This window comes from Podarcis cretensis (assembly GCF_951804945.1).
Source record: "Podarcis cretensis genome assembly, chromosome: 13".
Taxonomy (NCBI): Eukaryota; Metazoa; Chordata; class Lepidosauria; order Squamata; family Lacertidae; genus Podarcis; species Podarcis cretensis.
In genome coordinates, this window is record NC_137182.1 from 41,163,807 (window position 1) to 41,185,301 (window position 21,495).

Here is a 21,495-nt window from a genome sequence, read left to right on the forward strand (position 1 = left end):
AAACATTGTCAGAGTTTGAGGATAGGTGAAGCTAGTAACATTTTGTTGTCTAGAGCTGAAATGTGAAAATGTTTTCACATTTCCCACTTTCCTAACCTTCTGGAAGCTGCCTGCCAGCTGTGGGCAGGGCCAAAACCAAAATGGGCTGGGCCACCCCACACACTCTCATACAACAACCTCATGTACTATCTCTCTTCCCTGTGGTTTCCACTCCTACTGTTCAGGTGACTGAGAAAAGGGAAGACTGAAGAGGAATTCTCCACCACCAGTTAACATATAGAATGGGGGAGCAGATGGGTGGTGGAAGACAGCAACAGGAGCTGCTACCTCAAGGTGCATGGGACTTCTTAAAGCAACAATGTCTGAAGCAGAAAAGGGGCAATGGAAACCTTTGGGAATCTCCACTTGAAGGCGCTCTAGGTGACAACCCTGTCAAGGTAGGTTAGGCTGAGAGAGAGACCAGCCAAAGGTCGCAATGAGTTTCATGACTGAGTGGAAATCTGAACCTAAGTCTTCCTAGGTGTACAAGTCTTCCCTGCACCCTAGTGACAGCCAGCTGCATTTAATAACAGACTATGAAACTTAGGGTTCATCCAAACTTCCACCTAGAAGTTTTTCAAGCAATTTCCCCCTTGCCCTGCTCTGATTGAATTTGCTCTGAATGAATGCTAAAGAGCAGTTTTCTCTAGGGAAAAGCAGTGGGAGAAGAGCAAGTACATTTAGTCAACTGAACTGCTGAGATTTTTTTAGCTAGAATGTGCAACCAGTGGACCTTCTATATTGGAGGTTCTTCTTGCTGCTAAAGGAGAGTTTCAGGGAAGACACTTACAGTGTGAAACGGTGAAAAATGGGAAGTGGTAAGAAAGGAAAATGATCAAAGACCATTTCCCTATATAAATTAAGCCCTTCGTCTCTGCCACTTCCATTTACAGACTGATCAACCAGACAGGAAACAGAGAGTGTGTGGACTCACCGGTGCTGTAAATATAGGGGAGCTATCTTTGCTTAGGATGGCTTGCAGGTTGTCAGCACCAGGAATGGGATCTCCAATGAGAGTATAATTCAACCGGAGGTTTATGGGTGTGAAGCTGTCTTCTACGCAGGTCTTGCGTATTGGAGGGGGAGAAGAAATAAAAATAAGTGAGGATCTGCTTTATTTTGTGATTAGAGATGGGAAAGAAATTTGATCCAGGTTTCATTTGAAGCTGAATCTACCAAATTTGCACTTTCCAAAACAACATGCAAACAGAAATACAGCTATCCCTTGAAATTTGCACTTATCCAAATTTTGCTATGCAGTTTGCCAACTAACCAATGTTTACAAAAATGCATATGTTAGGGGAAGTGTACATCACATTGGTGAAAATAGCACACAAAATGTATTACATCAGGGAAAACTTTTTGTAAAATTGTGTATGTTAGTCAGAATTGCATATAAAAATGTGTTTATTAAGAAAAAATGCATTAAAATATGGATTAATTTTCATAACTTTTTTAAAAAATCAGAAATTGCTGCAAAGTGAATTTAAGATTGGAAAAATGAGAAACTGAGATTGACAGATCCTTCTATCCCTAGTGGTGACAACACTTGTTTCATGGACCCAAATGCCAACATTTGTCTTTGCTTTTAAACATCCACTGGATCTCTGAACTCACCGGCAACTTTATGCGATACTCCTCACAGTGTCTCTTCAGTCCCGTTTTTATCTCCTTGGTGATGGTGGAAGAGTCTGGGTTTCCGTTAAAAATGGCCCGAACCCTCATTCGCCCAGGATCCAAGTTCAACTTGTACTGAATGGTGTTCAAAATGCTGCTGCCTGAGGGAGAGGAATTGAAAAGACGACACAGAGAATAGGATTCTGAGGGATACAGTGTGCTGTGCAGATTTTCTGCAAAGGCCCTTTAGCACAAAATCCTTGTGAACTTCTGATGCTCACAGCTAAAGCTATGCATCCAGTATTGAGGAATGAAATGCCTACCAAGTTAAGGGGAAGCTTATAACTGGGGGCCATCTCCTTGCTAACACCCTCCCTTCTGGGCTCTCTAGGGGCACTGGACTCAATGAAGGGCTCACATCAGAATCTGGCAGTAGCTTTCAAACAAGTCATTAGAGTTGTGCTCCAGGGTGAAACATTCAGTGCATGTGGGTGTGGAGTAAGCCTCTGGGACTTCACTGTTACCTCACACAAAGCAGAAGTTCACCCGGAGTGTGTCCAATTGTACCAGTATTCCTTTTCAGATGTACATTGCATGGGAAAGTCAGTAGCAGTAAGCAAGCTATCTTGATGGGAAGCTGTCCATCATTAGTAATTGCAACATGAAAGAACTTCTGATAAGTTTCTCAGGGACCCAGAGGATTCTAGGAACACAGTTTGAAAAGCCACAGGAATATGGTAATGATGGGTAATCAAACTGTGTGGCAAGCCAGCTTCTCTGTTGCCCCACTTCTTGTACTGAGGGGTCCTCCTGTCCTCAGCATGTTATGTGCACTGTCAGCTAGCACCCAAGCCCAGCTTACTCCCTCAAAGTGCTTTGGGCCTACCTTGTGTAAACCGAGGATCCATCATAACAGTGAGGCAGACAGTTGCCTTACTGACTTCCTTGTTCAGAACATCCTGGTCCTGACATTCAAAGGCAGCGATGGGGATCTCATTCGGGGTGAAGGTGATAGTGGGTACTACTCGTACCACAGGCCGAGCCCTGTTGCAGACGGAATGGGGTAGGAATTTGAGTTGGAGGGAGACAAAGGTTCATTACGTAGCCCACTGGGGAGCACAGGGCTAGTGCCATCCGGACATTCCAACCATGGGTTATATTTGCAAAGTGTTTAAAAGAAGTGCATTCCAAATAATTGTCACATGTCCAGTCTGCACATCATCTTGTGCTGTGTGGAACATTTCTGTTGCTGGGATATTGCATGTTCTCAGCATTCAAATGACAGGGGAAATGCCATCACCGCCCTGGCTTACTGAGCAGGACTAAGCTGTACAAGAGTTGTGGTTTTGGATGAGGTCTTCAGAGGTGTCCCTACTTGAAGCAACAGCTCGCTTAGACTGTGGATGCCAACTCTGCCATTAAGGGAAGCAGAATGGAAGACACAACTCTGAGGTTCTCCTACATAGGCTTCTTTGTTATCAGTGTGAGCTATGTTCCATGATAATTAATTAGGGGAGGAGTTCTATTTGCATCTCCCACCTCAGCCACCAAAATACATTGGATCAGTCCAGAGAGCTCTTGGCATTCCTGCTTGTGACTGACACTACTACTTGCTCAACCATTTAAAAGGGTTATTTTAATTGATTAGAATTCCTTTTAAAAAATATTAATGAGAGACTGATTACTCTCTAATGTACTACAAAGGAAGTGTGCATGCAGACTTTTAAAAAAAAAGTTGGCTCCAAGAGTCCCGAAGCTCCTTACCTCAGCAGCACCACTCTTCCTTGAGCCCCCACTGCTACGTCTGGGAGTCCATCTCCAGTCAGATCTCTCCCGGCACCAATAGCCTGGCCAAAGTAATGGAGCCTATTGGGAAGCAGAGAGCCTTGGATGCGCTAGGAGCAGGAGAAAGAAGGAGAGGTTGGTGCCTGAGGTCTCCTTAGAGGAGGACCCTCCAGCAGATCTTCATACCACCAGTGACCCTGAAGAGCCTTTGGATCTAGATGACCTTGTCCCAAGACTGGGGGCCACCCATCCCAGATGTTTTGTTCCTGGCTGGCTCTTGGACTATCCCCACCACCCCAATCTACCCCAGGGGCACAGGAGCTAAAGTGACAGTGAGCCAGGCAGGAACTTCAGGGGTGTTGGAAGTGCCCAGTTAGCTGCACATGAGGCTACTCAGGAGGAGGGGAACATGCATGGAAGTACCTGCCTGGATCATTAGACAGGAAGGGGTGGAGCCTCAAGCTTCTATATAAACTTCCAGTCTGAGCTCCTTCATTGATAAAGTAACTTCTTCAAGCTTCAGCCTTCTTGGACTACCAGACAGTGAAATGACAGTTGCCTGTGCTTCCTGCTATGGAGTAGAGGGGCTGAGGGCTCACCTGGCTATATGCTGGGTTGATGGATCTTCTGCTCCCATGGAATATGTACACAGCTCCTCTGTTCTCATCCTCCATTGGAGCCCCAATGGCCACATCCGTCCATCGGTCCCCAGTTATTTCACCTATTTCTGCTATGCTGGCTCCAAAGCGGCCCAAGGGCTGTTTGGCTGCCCCCCGCAATTTCTGGCTGCAGAAAAACCCATCCTCCTGGCAAATGATGAAAGGGGACACTTGAGGGGTTGAAACCAAAATAGTTCTGATGAAGTTGTTCCTTCTATTTTCAATCTCCTGCACTATTTGTTCTATGGCACCCCCTTGAGCCAGAAAGGGGACAGACTCAAAGGAATCAAACTAGTAAGACAGTGAATGCCCTGTAATTTATAGAAATTATGGAAGCAGTCCCTTCTGACTTTCATTCTGCACTTCCCATTTTTCCATTTGGCAAGACACTTTGGAGCCCTTGATGAGAAAAAGACCAGCTCACATTGGGCTCTGACCATCTCCATTGGTGGGCGCCAATTACTTTTCCCATCTCTTCATTTCTATAAGCAGCTGTCTATCTGGTTCTTTGGTGGATGTCCCAGTTCTCCTCTCCCCTGCTATCAGGGCTGGGAAAATCCATGAATGTCATTGAAAAACATGACATTCAAACACTATCTCCCTGCTTCCTCCACCCAGCAACTTGGAGGAGCTGTAACTTGTGCTGTGTGACATCACAACATTCCATGTGTCCTTCCCTGACCTCACTCTACATCATTAGCTGCCAGCTGTCAGCAGCCAGGAGTACAGAAATACAGAACAATGTGATGCCCTATAAAGGGGTCTGTTCCGCTGTTTAATTAGCACTGCTCAGCCTTCCTTCAAACCTCTTATGCTTTCGCAAAAGAAACCAAAGCACAAAACGTGCTCTAGGAAAGGAAAATACTTTTGATGTCCCACTGCTACAAAAAGAGCTGTGCTCAAACAGGGATGATAGAAAATTCTGATGAAAAGAAAAATGGGAGAAGAAATTGCTGATGTTCGTGTATTCATCCCATTTCTGGAATGGAAACAAATCTAGTGAATACAATCAGTATTCACTGTTGTTGTTGCTTTCTGTCCACAAACGATATGTCACTATGTTCCCCTCTCACCCACCCGCACCTATGCATTACATTTCAATTTCATTTGCAATGAAATGCATAGGCTGGAATAACTTCATGGTAATGTAACTTATGCTGTTTATGTGTTTAATTACATATGTACACTCTGAAAGTTATGGAATTGCCACATTGGACAGTGAGACAAATAGCATAGTTTTGGATGGGAGTTAAACTGCAGCGGAACAGAACAGTGCTGCATTCAATAAATACAGGGTGGAGTGGGAAAGGATGCCTTCTTACATCCCTGCCCTCAAATAACTGCTCTTGGTAGTTGCCTTGTGCCACCAAGTACAAAGGGCAGGCCTGCATTCCCCTTCACCTACCTGCCTCTCGCAGATGTAGACCACTCCTCCTGCCACACCGTCATAGTACATGGGAGCACCAATAAGAACCAGATCTGTGTTTTTGTCTCTATCAAGGTCCACGGAGCAAAGTGTAGCACCAAAGTAGGAGCCAATCTGGGGGGACTAAAAATCACCATTGTTAAACTTTTTCCATTTCTTGATCTCCCTGACCCCAGGCATTTACACATCCTTCTCTTCTTCTTTTCCCCATCCAATGGACTCTCCCATCCATTCATTCATTACCTGGGGCTAAAAGAGAGGGAGATTTATACTGTAGGCAAACATGGTGCAGCAGCACATTTCAAACGTTTTGAGACAGATGTAGCTGTCATGGCTTCCCACAAAGAACAGTGGAGACTAAAGTTTTATAATGATGCTAAAGGTTTCATATGCTAACAGTGCCCAGAATTCCCTAGGTGAGAGTAATGACAGTTAAAATGGTTTGAAATGGCAACCAGTTCATTGTGTGCAACTACAACACTTCCAGGATTGAACACCTTGCCCAAGTCTCTAGATATTTCAAAAGTTACTTTTGTTGTGGTGGTACTTATAAATCAGGAACAGGGAACCTTCTTCTGCCTGAGGGCCACATTACTTTCTGAGAAACTTTCTGGGGGCCACCTGCCAGTAATAGGTGGGACCAGAGGCAAAAGTGGGTGGAAAAATAAATGTGATTGCTACCTTTGTACAGTAGGCTAGTTTCTTCACACCCTCTCTAGCCTCCATCAAGGAAAGCAAGAAGCTCAAAGGCACATTCAAGTCAGGCACAAATATTATGGATTTATGACTTCCCCTAAATTCATGGGACCAAAGGGTGCTAGAATTTAATCAATGCTTGGGGTGTTAACCTGGGTGCCAGACATGGGATTTAGCAAGAGTTAAAATTTAAAACCAGTCAGCTTCCCAAGTTCAGGAAATTGTCTTGGAGAAGAGCCACTAAGGAGAGCAAAAGGAAAGTGATGGGCCATTTAAAAAATGTCAAGGAAAGGAGATTCTGTGCCGGACAGCTCTTGTGTTTGAATCCAAAGCTGCAGCTATGGGAGAAGCAAGAGCCTCATGGGGCTTTGATGCTGTGAGTCCCTTCATCATAGGCTCAGGTTGTATAAAGTGGTACCTCTGGTTGTGGACGGGATCCATTCTGGAGCTCTGGTCAGATCCCAAGGTTTTCACAACCGGAGGTGCCTATTCTGCACATGTGCGTGGCTCGGTAGAGCGCTTCTGCACATGCGCGCATGGCTAAACCCAGAAAAATACTTCCGGGTTTGCTGCATGCATATCCCGAAGGATACGTAACCAGAGGTGCTAATAAGTAGAGGTTCCACTGTATGTGTAAATAAACCTTATATCATAAAGGCACCAAAGTCTCCACTGTGCCTCATTGCTGAAAGGAAACATGAACTCTGGGTTAGCGTGCCTGGAACTCCTTGGAATCTCACACCACTCAGAGATTGGGGATGACATGCAACATTACTTAAGCAGGGGCCAAAGCAGATGAAGTGAGGGGTGAGGCTAATGAGAGTGTATGGCCCGGGGAGAGTCTTGAGGGCCAGATAGTGAGGTCTGGAGGTACACATGTGGATCTCTGCCTGGGGTTCCATAAAATATAAAGACTGAGGCTCTGTTCTGTTATTCAAATGTACAGTGAGAATTAAAAACAGTTTGTCAGAATAAAGGGAAGTCATTTCAATGGGAGATCCTGCTTTGTGGGCTGCTTGGTCAACTTTAATTGCCACAGGCAAAGGAAACATGCTCAGATATGCACTGACACAACCCACAGTTCATCCCAAAGCCTTCTTACCTCCTTTGGAGACAACTCTGATGTCTTCTGCCACTGCAAATTTTGTCGGCTGAACAAAAAGACTTTGCCAGCATGTTGGTAGCGAGGGGCTCCTACCACAAAGCTGCTCTGGCCGTTCACTTGAACCATCTGCATCACATAACCTTGTAGGGACACAAAGGCAAGTGAGACAGGTACAAGGAGAAAACATAGCTGCATCTGGCAATGACAGAATCTCCTCTATAGTTCTATATTTATTTATTTATTTATTTAATTTCTATACTGCTTTATATTTTTAAGAAATATCTCAAAGCAGTTTACAGCAGATTAAAACATCAATAAAACATGATTCGATTGCGGCAAAGGAAGGTGATCCATGCTCTTTACTTGACCCCCACTCTTGACATCGCTAATGGCCACTGTTTCTCTTCCTCAGCTCCGCCAGGCAAGGTGCTAAGTACCACAGACATTTTTCCCCACTGATCAGGGACCGTTGCCCCAGCCATGGGCAAAGGCAACCCGAACAAGCCCCGGGGCAAGATGTCCTTGTACGTTTATTTCGTGCAAACGTGCCGCGAGGAGCATAAGAAGAAGCACCTGGACACTTCAGTCAACTTTTTTGACTGCTCCAATAAATGCTCCAAGAGATGGCAGACAATGTCAGCAAAAGAAAAAGACAAGTTTGAAGACATGGCAAAGGGTGATAAACTTCGTTATGACAGGGAGATGAAAAATTATATTCCTTCTAAAGGGGAGAAGAAGAAGAAAAAAGGACACCAATGCCCCCCAAAGACCACCACCTGCTTTCTTCCTCTTTTGTTCTGAGCATCACCCAAAGATAAAGTGACGACCCAGGTATGTCTACTGGCAAAGAAACTAGGAGAAATGTGGTCTGAGCAAACAGCAAAAGACAAACAGTCCTTTGAGCAGAAGGCAGCAAAACTAAAGGAGAAGTGTGAGAAGGATGTGCCAAGGGGAAGGGTGATGCAGGAAAGAAAGGTCCAGGTAGGCCAGCAGGCTCCAAGAAGAAAGTAGAACCTGAAGAGGAGGAGGAGGAGGAAGAAGATGAAGAAGAGGAGGAAGGTGAGGAGGAGGAAGATGAAGAGTGAAGTTATAAAACTGCTGTAAAGATTTTGTGCTCAAAAAGTCAATGATTTTGCTAAGAATGTGAAGTCGAGTGCAGCTCATTGTTAGCTTCAGTATAAAAACTGTACAGAGTTGTGTATAGGTAATGTAGACAGGGAGACCTGTATTCTAATGTAAGTAGTAGCTAAATGCCACTACAGTTAGATTTTTTAAAAGCTGATATTGTCAAAAGTTCAGGGATATTTAATGGTCCTTTGGATTCAGTGACAGCTTGGTTTTGAGCAATTTTTTAAAAAATTGTAGTAAAATTGGTAGTCAACCTTGTCTTGCATACTATTGCAGTGTTTCCCAACCTTGTGCCTCCAGCTGTTTTTGGACTACAATTCCCATCATCCCTTGCCACTGGTCTTGCTAGTCAGGGATGATGGGAGTTGTAGTTCAAAAACAGCTGGAGGCACAAGGTTGGGAAACACTGTACTATTGCATTGTATTACATTTTTAACAATTTTGTAATAAAATGATGAACATTATTCTTGTTACTATACTGTAGTGTTAATTTGCTTAAACAGCTGGAGAGTCTAATGTATGCCTGTAGTAATGTCATGAAGGGTAAGATAACCTTAAAGCAGCCTTCTCTAAATTGGTATGCTCAAAACATTTTGAGCTGCAACTCATTTTCCTTGAGAGTTTACTGGATTTAATGACATTTGTCCAGAACATTAATAATGCATGAGGTTGGAGAAGGCTGACTTAAAGGAGAAGCTATATTAGACTTAATTCATGTTGCGACTTTTGAGACTGGAATAATTACAAGCAACTTTCTCTTAATTTTCACATAAAGCAGAAGTGGGCAACCTGTGGCCCTTCAGATGTTAGACAACAGTTCCCTTCCCTGACTATGCTGATGATAGTTATTCAGGTATAAGTGGAGGGCCAGAGGTTCCCCACTCCCAATTGTACAGCATTGCAAATGTTCCTATTTATAACTAGGACTATGTATCACATGCCTCTTAAAGTGGCACTCTAAAGTGGGGCTTGTAGTATGAAAAGTCTTGTGTAAGTTCAGACCTAAAAAGTATGTAGGAGAAAATTAAAATGTCAAAGGAGCCCAATTCTATAAACAGGGATAGCTAACCTGTGGTCCTCCAGATGATGTTGGATTCCAACCCCTATCAGCCCCAGCCAGCATTGCTAATGATCAGGGATGATTTGAACTATAGTCCAGGTGGTGTTGTGGGTTAAACCACAGGGCCTAGGACTTGCTGATCAGAAGGTTGGCGGTTCGAATCCCTGCGACGGGGTGAGCTCCTGTTGCTCAGTCCCAGCTCCTGCCAACCTAGCAGTTCGAAAGCACGTCAAAGTGCAAGTAGATAAATAGGTACCGCTCCAGCGGGAAGGAAAAACAGCATTTCTGTGCGCTGCTCTGGTTCGCCAGAAGCAGCTTAGTCATGCTGGCCACATGACCCGGAAGCTGTACGCTGGCTCCCTCGGCCAATAAAGCGAGATGAGCACCGCAACCCCAGTCGGTCACGACTGGACTTAATGGTCAGGGGTCCCTTTACCTTTACCTTTTACCAGTAATATCTGGAGGGTCACAGATTAGTCACCTCTATTATAAAGGGGTGACTTCTCTGAACTTCCTACCAGATACCGTACTAGACAAACACATCCAGCACTTCATGCAGTGCCTTAAAGCACAAAAAAGAAATAATATTTGTTTTTGACACTTACCGAGATAAGCATCTTTCATATCCTTAGTGGAGCTGGGCACATCAATAAAGGCTGGTTTATCAGGGTCCCCATATAGGAAGAGTCCTCCAGACCAGTCATTGGCTCCTACTGCCCCCAAAATGGGTCCAACCTAATTCATCACAAGGAGTGGAAGAGATAATACAGTAATACCAAATCAGCAAAGAAGAGATGGTGTTAACCAGCAGGAGGGGATAATCCTAAAATGTAGACTGCATGAGCACTCTTATTATTATACTAGAGTATTATTTTTTTTAAAAAATGTTTACTTTTTGAGGAGCCAGTTCTACAGTCACAATTGCATTGACCTTGCTTGGTCAAATCAGGTCTCCAAGAGTCACCCCAACACTGGATTGGCCAGACCAATTCATGTCCCAATCAGGTCAGGCTTCCAAGAGGACTTAACTCCACAAACTTACCTAGCTCTTCAAAAGTTGGAACCGTATATATTCCATTTTGTGTTAGCAGGAGTTCATTCTGTCAGTGATTTGCCATATCTTCATAACCAAGTGGGCATTTGAATCTGGAGTCCTGTACAACCTAAATCTAAATTTCAGTGTATCAGGCTGGTCCTGTACGTGCCCAAATTTAGCTTGTTTTGGAGGATTGGGATGAGAAAGCTGAGATTTATCAACCTACAAAAAAGGAAGAATAGGTAGGGGATTGAAGTGACTCACCGGGGTTAGCAAGGCACTGAATCCCTCTTGGGACATCTCATACTGAAAGGAGCTTTGGGATGTACCACCTTGGGAATGTGTACCTGTAGACGAAAGATGGGAAGAAAGAGATGCAGGGTGGTAGAACTTGAGAGCTAAGGGGTAATATCTAGCTAACTGAGGATGGAGTCTTGTAGACAGAGGTGAAACCTCATCCTGCTGGTGTGGCAGAGGGTAGCCTCTGGTTGATCAGAACAAGACCCTAAATGGAGAGGGAAGGTGCAGAGAGAATGTTAAACCCTCTCAAACCAAGCAGGAAAATGTCTGCTCCCTCACATAGATATTCTACTACACAGGTGAGAAACTAACCAGTAGGCCAAATCCTAATCCTCTCACAGACCTGCAAGCCTAGTTTACACATACCAGTCACTTTATGCCGGGTGACAACATCACCTTCAAAGTCCATTTGCTTTTAAACAAACTGCTTGGAAATTGACTTCAAAGTGAAAGCAGTCATGCTTTTTCCTGCCTCCCACCTGACATCAGGGTTTGAGGTAGTTGGGTGTGGTTTATGGGGAAACAGCATTGTTTTGGGTCAAGTTAGGACCCTGCTGGGCCTAATTTTCTCCTAATGTTATCCCTTAGAGTTTCCTAATAGACAATTCTCAAAAGTTGGCCAAAAATATCTGGATTTTTGAATATCAATATAATTATATATTACTCCAAATTATGGCAATGGCAGGACATGTAAATCAATAGATAGGTACTGCATAAATAAGATCAGATTAGATTCAAGCAGAAAGATTTATGTCTCCTCTTCTCCTCATACACCTTGATTCCTGATTGCCAGCCTTGTGTCTTTCAAATGTTTTGGTCTACAATTCCCACCAGTCCGCACCAAAACATCTGAAAGGCACCATGCTGGTGAAGGCTGGAGTAGACAATGGAATGATACTATGTGACATGGTATTCAAGAGAGGTCCCTAGATAGCCAGCTTTATGTAGTGGTTAGTGTTAGACTAGGACCTAAAGGCCAAGGTTCAAATCTCCACTCAGCCCTGAAGCTGAGTGGAGATTGGGTTAGTCACAGCCTTTTTCTACCTCACAGGGTTGTTGTGAGGGTTAATTGAGGAAGAACTTTGAGTTCTTTGGAGAAAAAGGTGGGATATAAAAGGTAGTTGAAGTGCTGGCATCCAGAGCCTGTAACAGTATGCTAATCTGAACTGTTTCCATGCTTTATTCCTGCAGATCATGGCATCAGTGCAGTTGGCATAGCTTAACGTAAAAAGAAACCTCCATTAGGAGCTATTTTAACTCTGTTACTAGTTCTTCTCTTGAACGTGAGCTGGAAGCTACAAGTAAATATCCTCACCTCCTAATATTTATTATAAAGATCAACACACTAATCTTGTGTTACCAATCATGTTTAATTATTACCTCTTGTAAGAAAGAACTAGACATATACCTCATAACAAGCTTATTTGTCGTCATGTGAATGTGAGCTGTCTCCATTTCATTTAGGCAGGGTAATGGTCAATAAAATATGGACTAGATTCATGTCCAGATTTGGACTGAGTTAGAATCTCTCGACCACAAGTCAAAAGCTACAGATCTTAGCATTATCTCTAGATCCCTAGAACCACCTGCTGCATTTGGTACCTTCAATGGCAAAAATTTTATCCTCAAGCTTGTTCTGGATGTCCTTGAGAGCATTAAAGTTGTTCACAGAGAAAACATGGTCCGAGGGCGGGTAAGAGGCAATTGTGTTGAGCTCTTGCCTTGGTTTGCCTTGAGAAAAAGCTGCTCCAACCTTTAACAGCATGCCAGAGAGGAGGGGGAGGGGGCAAAGTAGAGAATGAAATGTACTGAATGTAATGATGCCACCAAACTTTGTAACTGCCTTGCTTAGAATACAAATCTGGCATATAGTAATACATATCTCAACTTTGAACTGTGTCTATTTCTTCCATGGTTCTTCTCTACTGTCAATTGCAATCCGAGCTAAGAAGAACTCTCAACTTCCACTCTCAAATATATGGCTGGCCCCTATGGAGAGGGAGGTCTCTCTCTTGCCCTTATCCTTCTGCAACTCCTTCCTCCCCCTCTGTTTTACTCCAGCCTCTTGTTAGTGGCTGGAATAAAGCCATTTATTTATTTATTTATTTATTTACCGCTTTTTGGTGTCATCACAGCCAGGGATGGCCAATCCCATTTCACCATTGGGGGCAAAAGAGGAATCCATAGAAATGTAGAGTTGGAAGGGACCACAAGGATCATCTAGTCCAAACCTTGCAATACAGGGATCTTTTGCCCAATGTAGGGCTTGAACCCATGAGATTAAGCGTCTCATGCTCTACCAACTGAGCTATCCCAGTTGCCACCTTCTGTCTTTCCACTAGCCCCATGCTTCTGCTTCTGCTGCCACCACACCCTGGCTCTCTCTGAACTCAGTGGGAGCTGGAGCGCTCCTCAAAGTATTGCCACTCTGCTTCTGCCATTGGGGAGGGGGAACCAAACGTGGTGTGCGGGAACGCCCCAGCTCTTGCCAAACTTGTCAGGAGCCAGGGCACTCCTCATAGCATTGCTGCTCACTTGACGTCTCCACTTAGGGCAGGGAAGACAAGCAGCAACGCCACATGCTGGAACACCTCTCTCTTGTTGGTGCTTCTTGCATTTCTGCCACCTGAGGTGGGCATTTCACCTTCCCTCATGGGCAGGCAGGCTCTGATCACAGGCATTTAGAAGAAATACCTTTTTTGGAATTTTTGAGAGAGAGAGAATAGATTTCTCTCTATTTGCTCTGTCCATACTGTTTCAATTCATTGCCAACTGACCAGAAGAAAATAGAGCAGCCTGCTTTTAGCAGCAGCTTGATTTGCCAAAATGAAGAGGTGAAGCTTTTTTCAGAATTAAAATAGTCCATCTTGTAATAACTGTACAGCATGCTGGCATAACAGGTACAGGAGGCAGGGAGGGGGAGTTGGTTTTACTTATTCCAATCTTCTAACCTGACTTCCTTGTAATGTCTTGTGGATTTGCTTCTTAGTTTTCTTACCCCAATGGCAAAACGGATGATGCCAGCATTGTCAGCCTCTGGTATCACATCACTATACTCTAGCTCGTCATCAAATTTCTCTCCATCTGTTATCACAATGAGAATCTTAAAGGCACCACTGCGGGATCCTTTTGCTGGGACAAAGAGCTCACGCCTGGTGGTGGGGAAGGAGTATGAAGGTGAAACAATAAACAAAACTCTTTCTCAGATACTTCATTGAGTTCTAAAAACGTGACATACAAATCAAAGCTGAGTAAGCAAAAAAGTGAAATGTTATAAATAAGCAGCAAACCAAGGAGCAAACAAAATAAGTGCTTAAAACTTAAGGATTTTAAGTGTGTGGGGGGTGGGGTGGAATCAACACCAATCAAGTCTAAAAAGATCAGAGAATAACACAGGACAAAACTCTGGAATACAGTGTTTCAGAAATTACATGATGCGGATCCTTCTTACGAAGTGACCGAATAAAAGATGATGTAAGGGACTGGACTGAAGAGGAATGGTGAAGCCCCCCCCCCCCCCCCCCGCCCCTGAACCTTCCCAAGAAAAGGAGGATAGTATAGATTTACAATGGTAGTTTGCAGAAGGTCATGACCCTGAGACATGACAGCGCTGGGAAGTAATGGAAGGGGAGGAGGGGGAAGCAGCAGATCCAGAACAGCTGGCTGACACGTTATCTTTAGAAAGCATTTCCAACCTTACTTCTCCTAGAACCAGGAGGGCTGTGAAAGTGGAAGAGCAGAAAGCAAACAGACAAAGGGCCTCATGCAGCCACCGTACAAGGGGTGACACTGCAAATGACGTAGAGTAAAAGGAGGGAGATTACTCAGAGCTACGCTATTGATTAATTAGGGAGTACATTCCTTTCTCTCTGTGTGTAAATCCTGAATAAATTACGTGATAAGCACTCTTCTTGTTACCAGTTTGGGGTTTTTTGGTTTTTGCCGCCAGTGGGGGAGGGAAAGGATTCCCTGAACCCTGAGAGATGATAATTCCAAACTGAATGGAAGCACACAGTATCTCATGCAGAAACAGATGAACACAAAGGAGATACTTACACCACTTTCTGTATAAATGTGGCTGTGCGAGTAGCCCCGTACAGTTGGCTAACTGGTGTAATAAGTGTATTGGGATTTCGAGCGGTCTTGAACCGAAGAAAGTCGAAGTGTTCTTGATATTTGTCTGAATACTGGGCCAAGGCAAACTAAAATGGGAGTGAAAGATGTTAGATACAGCAGCTGAGTGGAAACTGAGGAAAGGATTTGGATACATGGTTGAGGGAAATAATGTACATGAAGTGTATGCATTTGGCTCTGTTTTGAGGAATGATCAGAGAGCTACAACCAAAGCTGTATAAACTCTCATCTGATACAGTATCCAAGTTGATGCGGTATCCAAATTTTGTGGGAAAGAAAATCTGAAGCCTGCAACCTATATAAGTTCTGCACATTAAGCAAAGTTGCCTCCATTTGCAAGATTAAATTCAGTTTCTAGTAAATCTGGGAAGGGTTTTAAAAGTTATTGAAGACACAATAAATCAGCTCAGTCAGTGGGCCACTAGAAACCCTAACAAGACTATGGACATGTTACTACTTACTCTACATCCAGTGCACTCACACTGCAAGTTTTCTAAGCCACATTCACAATATATTAGCCACATTCCATGGTGATCCTGTAGTTTCCTGTCAAATACAGCAGTTTGATGCATGTCTTCCCTCAAACTAGCTTCAATTTGACTAGAAAACTGGGTGCGGAGTAAGCAGTAGTGTGAATATTTGGGACACCCTTCACAGATGTGCAGAGGAGCGCATACACACAGATGACAGCTTTGTGAATATGAGTTCTCTCTCTCTCTCTCTCTGTGTGTGTGTGTGTGTGTGTGTGGAAGGGGTGGAGAAATCAGAAAGGCCATATGTGTTGGGTGAAGACATACTTGCCCTTTCTCCGATATGAGCAAAACTGTGCAAATGTGGTTTGAAATGCAGTAGGGGAAAATGACTTTGCTACATTTTCAGCCACCTATGTGAACATTGCCTAAGACTCTGTTTGACTTCTCAGGTTTCAACAGGACTTTCCCACATATTTTTAAGTGCAGTCATAATGGATAGAAACAAGCTTTAAATAAATAGAAGAGAGAAAGGAAAACAGAACTCTAAAATTCCCAGGATATGTTACTATGTATGTGCTTCTTTGGCATAACTGCTGAATCATGGAATACAGCCTGGTGATGGATCTCTGGAAATGAGAATTTGCCCAACTCACAGTGGACCTTTGAACTGACATACACTGATACAGCATGATATTCTGTGTTAATGATATGCATTCAAGTGATGGGCAGAGCTAGATGAAACCTTATCCAATAATAATGAGTAGTTCTGTCCTATTATCGCTCAGTTTTGGAGGGGAGTTGTGAGTTGAGAATTAAACTAGTTTTTAAAATACATCATTCATAGTGTCCACTCTGACATAATTAGCATTTTTTTGAATGTTGCCATGATGGACTGTGTGATATTGGCAGGATAGAAATTGGAATGTGAGACTGACCAGATGGATGGACAATATTTTAAAGTGAGCTATAGGGAGCCCCTGCTGATGAAGTGTCTCAGTTCCAGCTGACAAAGCACTGAGGCAAGTTAAGCAGACATATGAGTCCAGAAACACATTTGTTCTGTTGAGGCCAAGGTAGCAGACCTGGAAAAGCTAAAAGAGGCATGAAACCTTCAGTAGCTGTGCCCCACTCCCTTAATGCTAGTTCCCCTGCTGTCAGAGAAAATGAGGGTCTTGGGGAAAGGAGAGTGTCATTTTGTGGAAGAGGGAAACATTCCCTTAGAAGGGACCCATTCCTTGTGGGACAAATAGCTATCCTCTCATCCTAAGATATTTCTCTGGGGGTGGAAGGATCCCGTAGTGGGTGATTAAATTATTAGAAAGTGTGTGATGGGCATAGCACCACAAGGTGAATTGCCTGCCTGGCACAAAAGAGAGATGTTGTCCTTTACCTAGATAGCCTGGTAGATAGGGAGGAATCAGTGGTCATGGTGCATATTGGCACCAATGACATAGGGGAAATGTGGTTGTGAGTGAAAGGGCAGTTAAATGGCAAATGCAATTCAATGTAAACAAGTGTACAGTGATGCCTGTTTGGGCAAAAACATCTTAATTTCACATACGTACTCATGGGGTCTGAACTGGCACTGACTGACCAGGAATGACAGTTTGGGGTTGTAGTAGATAGCTCAATGAAAATGTTGACTCCATGTGAAGAAGATGTGAAAAAGGCAAAATCCATGCCAGAAACTGAAAAGAAACTATCCCACATCCCAATGTTACCTGGGTGTCAGTATTTTCAAAACGCTTTATGACCTCCGATATAAATGTCTTCATTTGTGGAAACTCGTGGCGCTTGATGCTTCCTGAACCATCTATCAGAAACACTATGTCAGAGAGCTGTTTTGGACATTCTAGGAGAGGAAACACCAGTTAAATGGCGGAGAGGTGAGATTGAGGCATGTAAAAGAGGGGCACAAAATCAAGAAACTCACATAACACTTGTGTCATCATGCTATACAATCACAATTTTTTTTTGAGGTGGGGGTACCTCTGGCTACTAGTGGTTGTAGTGGGAAGGCCTGCTGATATTTCCAAGCTAGTTAACCTGTTCAGCTGACCCAATCTTTTTTTTTAAAAGGTCGTATTTAATGCTAGTTCTACTCGGAGTGGACCCACTGAAGTTAATGGACATGACTAACTTAAGTTCATTAAGTTCATTGAGTTCACAATTTATTTGAATACCATCCAAAGTCTGACCAAAGTGTTGCCACCTTTTTTACCAAAGAGGTGGTCCTGTGTGGTGATATGCAGTAATTTAACAGACAAATCTTCCCCGTCACTGCACTCCCATGCTTGAAAAAGCATATCTAGCTGAGTTTCGACATGTTAAAAGTAGAAAACCACTGCCAGAAAACCTGTGATCAACATTCACCAATGCACATAACTACTACAACTGATACCATATATCCTGTTCCCAATCTCTGTTTCCTCCCCCAACCTCTAGACATTCAGGCCAGTGAGTTGTTTAATCACTAGTCCTTCTCTTGCCATTCCATCAGTGGTATCTAACTTTGATATTTGCTCATTCATAGAATCATAGAATCATAGAATCATAGAGTTGGAAAAGACCACAAGGGCCATCGAGTCCAACCCCCAGCCAAGCAGGAAACACCATCCTTGCTTCTCAATCTCACCTGGTTGGTTCTTAGGAAAGTGTTGTATCTCCCTCAAATTTTCATCCAGGTGAAAGCAATAGCCCTTGAGGTATATGTTTTTCCCACAGGTCTGATGGACTGTGGGACCACACACCTGTAGAACCAAGAGAGTCGTCAGTAATGGGGAGGAGATGGTAAGGATTAGTTAGTTAGTTAGCTAGTTTATAGAGATGGAGTTCAAATCTGTGCAGATACCATACTACTAGACTTGAAAATCTTGTACAGTTATGCTCAGATGTTTGGAGACTAAGCTGGCAACTGGTTAACTCAGCTGGGATAAATAAGGCATTTGAGACATGTTCAAAGGCAAGCCCTTCTTAAATGAAACCCTGGCATTAGATGAGGTTCTGAGGGGGGAGCTGAACCCAAGCCCTGGCATAGTGAGACAGAAAGGCATGATGGTAAAGTGTCAGTTGTTGGGGAGGGGGTTGTGCCATGGGGCAGACAAGGCAGACCTTTGAAAGAAAATTCCAAACCCAATTATCTTGATGTAGTGATCTGTTGAACATGTTCCTCACAGCAGCATTTCACTGTCACTATAGTCAAAGGTTTTTCACCCTGCTGCTACCTTCCTTTCCACGGGTCATCAGGTTGCTATGACTACAGTAGGTCTAAAGTGATATTGGTTGGGTTTTTTGCAACTTCCTAAGGAAATTAAGGAATTATTTAGGGAACTTAAGGTTGGATGTAGGGTTGTGAAATAACTGAGAGGGTTCCTTCACTCACTTAAAAAAATATAAGAAGAGCCTTTCTGGATCAGGCCAATGGCCCATGTAGTCAAGCATTTTGTTCTCACATTGACCAACTAGATGCCTGTGGGAAGCCTGAAAGAAGCACCTGAATGAAACAGCAATTCTCCCCACTTGTGATATCCAGCAACTGGTATTCACATTATGAGTCCATGATATACCTACAAGTAGGGTGGTACAGAATTAAGAAGCAGTGTTTCAGAAAGAAAGAGAAAGAGAAAGAGAAAAGAGAAAAGAGAGAGAGAGAGAGAGAGAGAGAGAGAGAGAGAGAGAAAGAGAAAGAGAAAGAGAAAGAAAGAAAGAATATTCTGAGGTAAATCTTGACAGCTTGTAGTGTTATGAAGTTGCAGGCCTTTTATTAGCAGCAGCTGCTTTTTGACATTATTATTATTGTTATTATTATTATTATTATTGCTTAGTGGCATATCTGAGAGTTTAGTCAGTTAGGGAGTTGAAGGGAAGACAGACCAGAGAAAAGCTATGGGAATACTGAGGCCTGGAGGTGTCCACCCAGTGTATTATCAATACTTTTCTAGGGAAGATCAGGGGAAGGGAGGTGATGACTGAGTTGGTCTTAAGAAGCTGCCCTGCATAAAAGTCTTATCAGAGGAAGGTGACACAAGTGGCTTTTTAAAAAGTTGGCTAAACTGTCCAAACAGCCTGGAGTACAACCAGAGGAGCTTTGGGGTACAGATTGTCCCCAGTGGCTGCACTGGGTGGTGGGAGTCTTTGTCTGTGGTGTTTTTTGGAAATTGACCTGAGGTAAAAGAGTCTTCGGAAAATGCCAACAAGCACCTTTAAGTCCCTAATGTGTCACTATCACTTTATGTATATAGTATCCCCTTAATAAACCAATAATATTTGTTAAAAGATCATCCTGTTAGTGTCCATCTCATGCCTAAGCTTACCATCCCAGTTACTAGGAGGCTATTGAAAGGAAAATTAAAGAAGCACAGATACTTGTGTTTATACAGGTACTTCTGAAGGAACCTGTATCCCTGACATGGACTTTGCTGCTTACCAGCAACTGGGAGTCTTGGACAGAGACAGACATACCGAGAGACATGTTCACAGCATCAATGGGTCCTGAAAGGAGAAATGTGTACTAAGGTGATAAGGCTAACAGAATATTACCATTATCAATGCAAGAACACTTGTTTGTTATTAATAGAGCATTTATATTACATCATAGGCTGAAACTCTATGCAAATTTACTTGCATTGTTTTAGTTTTAAACAAATAAATGTTTGACTGACTACTTGGGAGTAAACCTCTTTGAGTACTGTAAATAAATATGCATAGGCTTGGCTTGTTTTCTCTTGGCAAACATATTTAAATAATCTTTATGCCACAGCGCAAAAGTGTTAAGTAGAAATATATTTCAGTCTCATGGAGAAGGCAGACAATTGTTGTCTAAGAAACCTGCCAATAGCTTTTTCTAAAAAAAAAAATGAATGCACCTACAGATGTTATTTCATTAGCCAGCAATCCCTATGAAGTAGTTATAGCCAACTATTAATCCCTGAGTTTCTAAATCTTTATTTTCTTTCTTTCTTCCCTTTGCTCTGGCTTTTCTTCCCTCAGAAACTCTAACTAGCCTCACAGCTTCTAATCGCCCCTCCCCGCTTCAAATTCTAACTGACACTTAACGGATTTTAACTGCCTTGGAATGCTCCTGTCAATCAAAAGTAGCTCCATATGCCAACGTTCTCACAGGGCTAAGGCAGGCATGGGGAACCTCAAGCCCTGAGGCTGAATGCAGCCCTATAAACCTCTCTATCTCAACTTTGGGACTGTTCCCAGGCCACACTCCTCATCTGTCCTGCTCAGGACCTTGCCTGGATGGTTTTGCCTGACCAGAATGTGTTCTTGAACTTTCACAATCCCCCTTGCACATTGTTATCTTTAGTGCATCTCTAAAAGCATACCTCAGCATCTCTCTGACACACAAAAATGGTGACGAAACAGGGGCACTGTTCTACTATGGGGCGGTACCACAAAACCTAAGTTCCTGGACAACTGGGGATGTTGAAAAGTATGCATCTTAGGAATTCTGACTTCTCCTGACATTCTGACTTTAAACAGTGGTCAAATTAGACAATACAGTAATGCCTGAAAACATTTCCATTACTTTTAAAAAATTGCTTTTAAAAATAGCAGCAGTGCGGGACCTCAGACCAGATACAGGCTGCAATGTAAACTCTTCAATGCCATTGCCTGAATGCAAAGCTTTACTCCAAATTTTCTTCAGTCTGTTTCTTGCACCTGGTAGTGCCATTAGATATATGTAGAGGCTGCAGATGCACCATACATTTTAAAGCACTTCCCACAAAGAATCCTGGGAGCTGTTGTTACTCCCCACAGAGCCACAATTCCCAGCACATTTCACAAACTACAGTTCCAAGGATTCTTGGGGGGGGGGTGCTTTAAATACGTGGTATGTACGCAGCCTTAGATTCTGGACTTGGTAGTCTTGTTGGAAAGGCTCCAGAATCACTTCCAAATGTTGTACGCTAAGTTTACCAGATTTTTTTCAATGACTCCGGGGACACTTTTCAACTTCAATGGTGTCAGGGGTTCAGGAGCAGAGGCACAGGGAGGAGAGGAGATGGAGAGCGAGGGGGAGGAATCC

General features: G+C 43.3%; 1 protein-coding gene and 1 pseudogene across 3 annotated transcripts in view; one reads left to right on the plus strand and one right to left on the minus strand.

Annotated features, from left to right (window-relative positions):
- Nucleotides 1–21,495, minus strand: part of LOC307201219 (integrin alpha-X-like) — a 41,015-nt gene that overhangs the window by 11,167 nt on the left and 8,353 nt on the right. Inside the window, exons 1-16 of one of the 2 annotated variants that reach the window (XM_079950242.1) lie at nucleotides 20,328–20,496; nucleotides 19,885–19,949; nucleotides 18,094–18,208; nucleotides 17,180–17,310; nucleotides 14,908–15,053; nucleotides 13,850–14,003; nucleotides 12,454–12,604; nucleotides 10,816–10,898; nucleotides 10,121–10,250; nucleotides 7,325–7,467; nucleotides 5,506–5,649; nucleotides 4,041–4,247; nucleotides 3,421–3,551; nucleotides 2,543–2,700; nucleotides 1,657–1,817; nucleotides 974–1,105 (exon numbers count right to left, since the gene is read on the minus strand). In XM_079950242.1, the coding sequence (XP_079806368.1) occupies nucleotides 974–1,105; nucleotides 1,657–1,817; nucleotides 2,543–2,700; nucleotides 3,421–3,551; nucleotides 4,041–4,247; nucleotides 5,506–5,649; nucleotides 7,325–7,467; nucleotides 10,121–10,250; nucleotides 10,816–10,898; nucleotides 12,454–12,604; nucleotides 13,850–14,003; nucleotides 14,908–15,053; nucleotides 17,180–17,310; nucleotides 18,094–18,208; nucleotides 19,885–19,929 (2,031 nt within the window). In that variant the 5' untranslated portion in view covers nucleotides 19,930–19,949; nucleotides 20,328–20,496. Of the gene's footprint in view, nucleotides 1–973; nucleotides 1,106–1,656; nucleotides 1,818–2,542; nucleotides 2,701–3,420; nucleotides 3,552–4,040; nucleotides 4,248–5,505; nucleotides 5,650–7,324; nucleotides 7,468–10,120; nucleotides 10,251–10,815; nucleotides 10,899–12,453; nucleotides 12,605–13,849; nucleotides 14,004–14,907; nucleotides 15,054–17,179; nucleotides 17,311–18,093; nucleotides 18,209–19,884; nucleotides 19,950–20,327; nucleotides 20,497–21,495 lie in introns of those variants that run through there. The other variant, XM_079950241.1, reaches the window with a different exon arrangement.
- Nucleotides 116–8,728, plus strand: LOC307201259 (high mobility group protein B2 pseudogene; annotated as a pseudogene). The gene is made up of 2 exons (XR_013843904.1): nucleotides 116–437; nucleotides 7,740–8,728. The product of XR_013843904.1 is annotated as a high mobility group protein B2 pseudogene (transcript).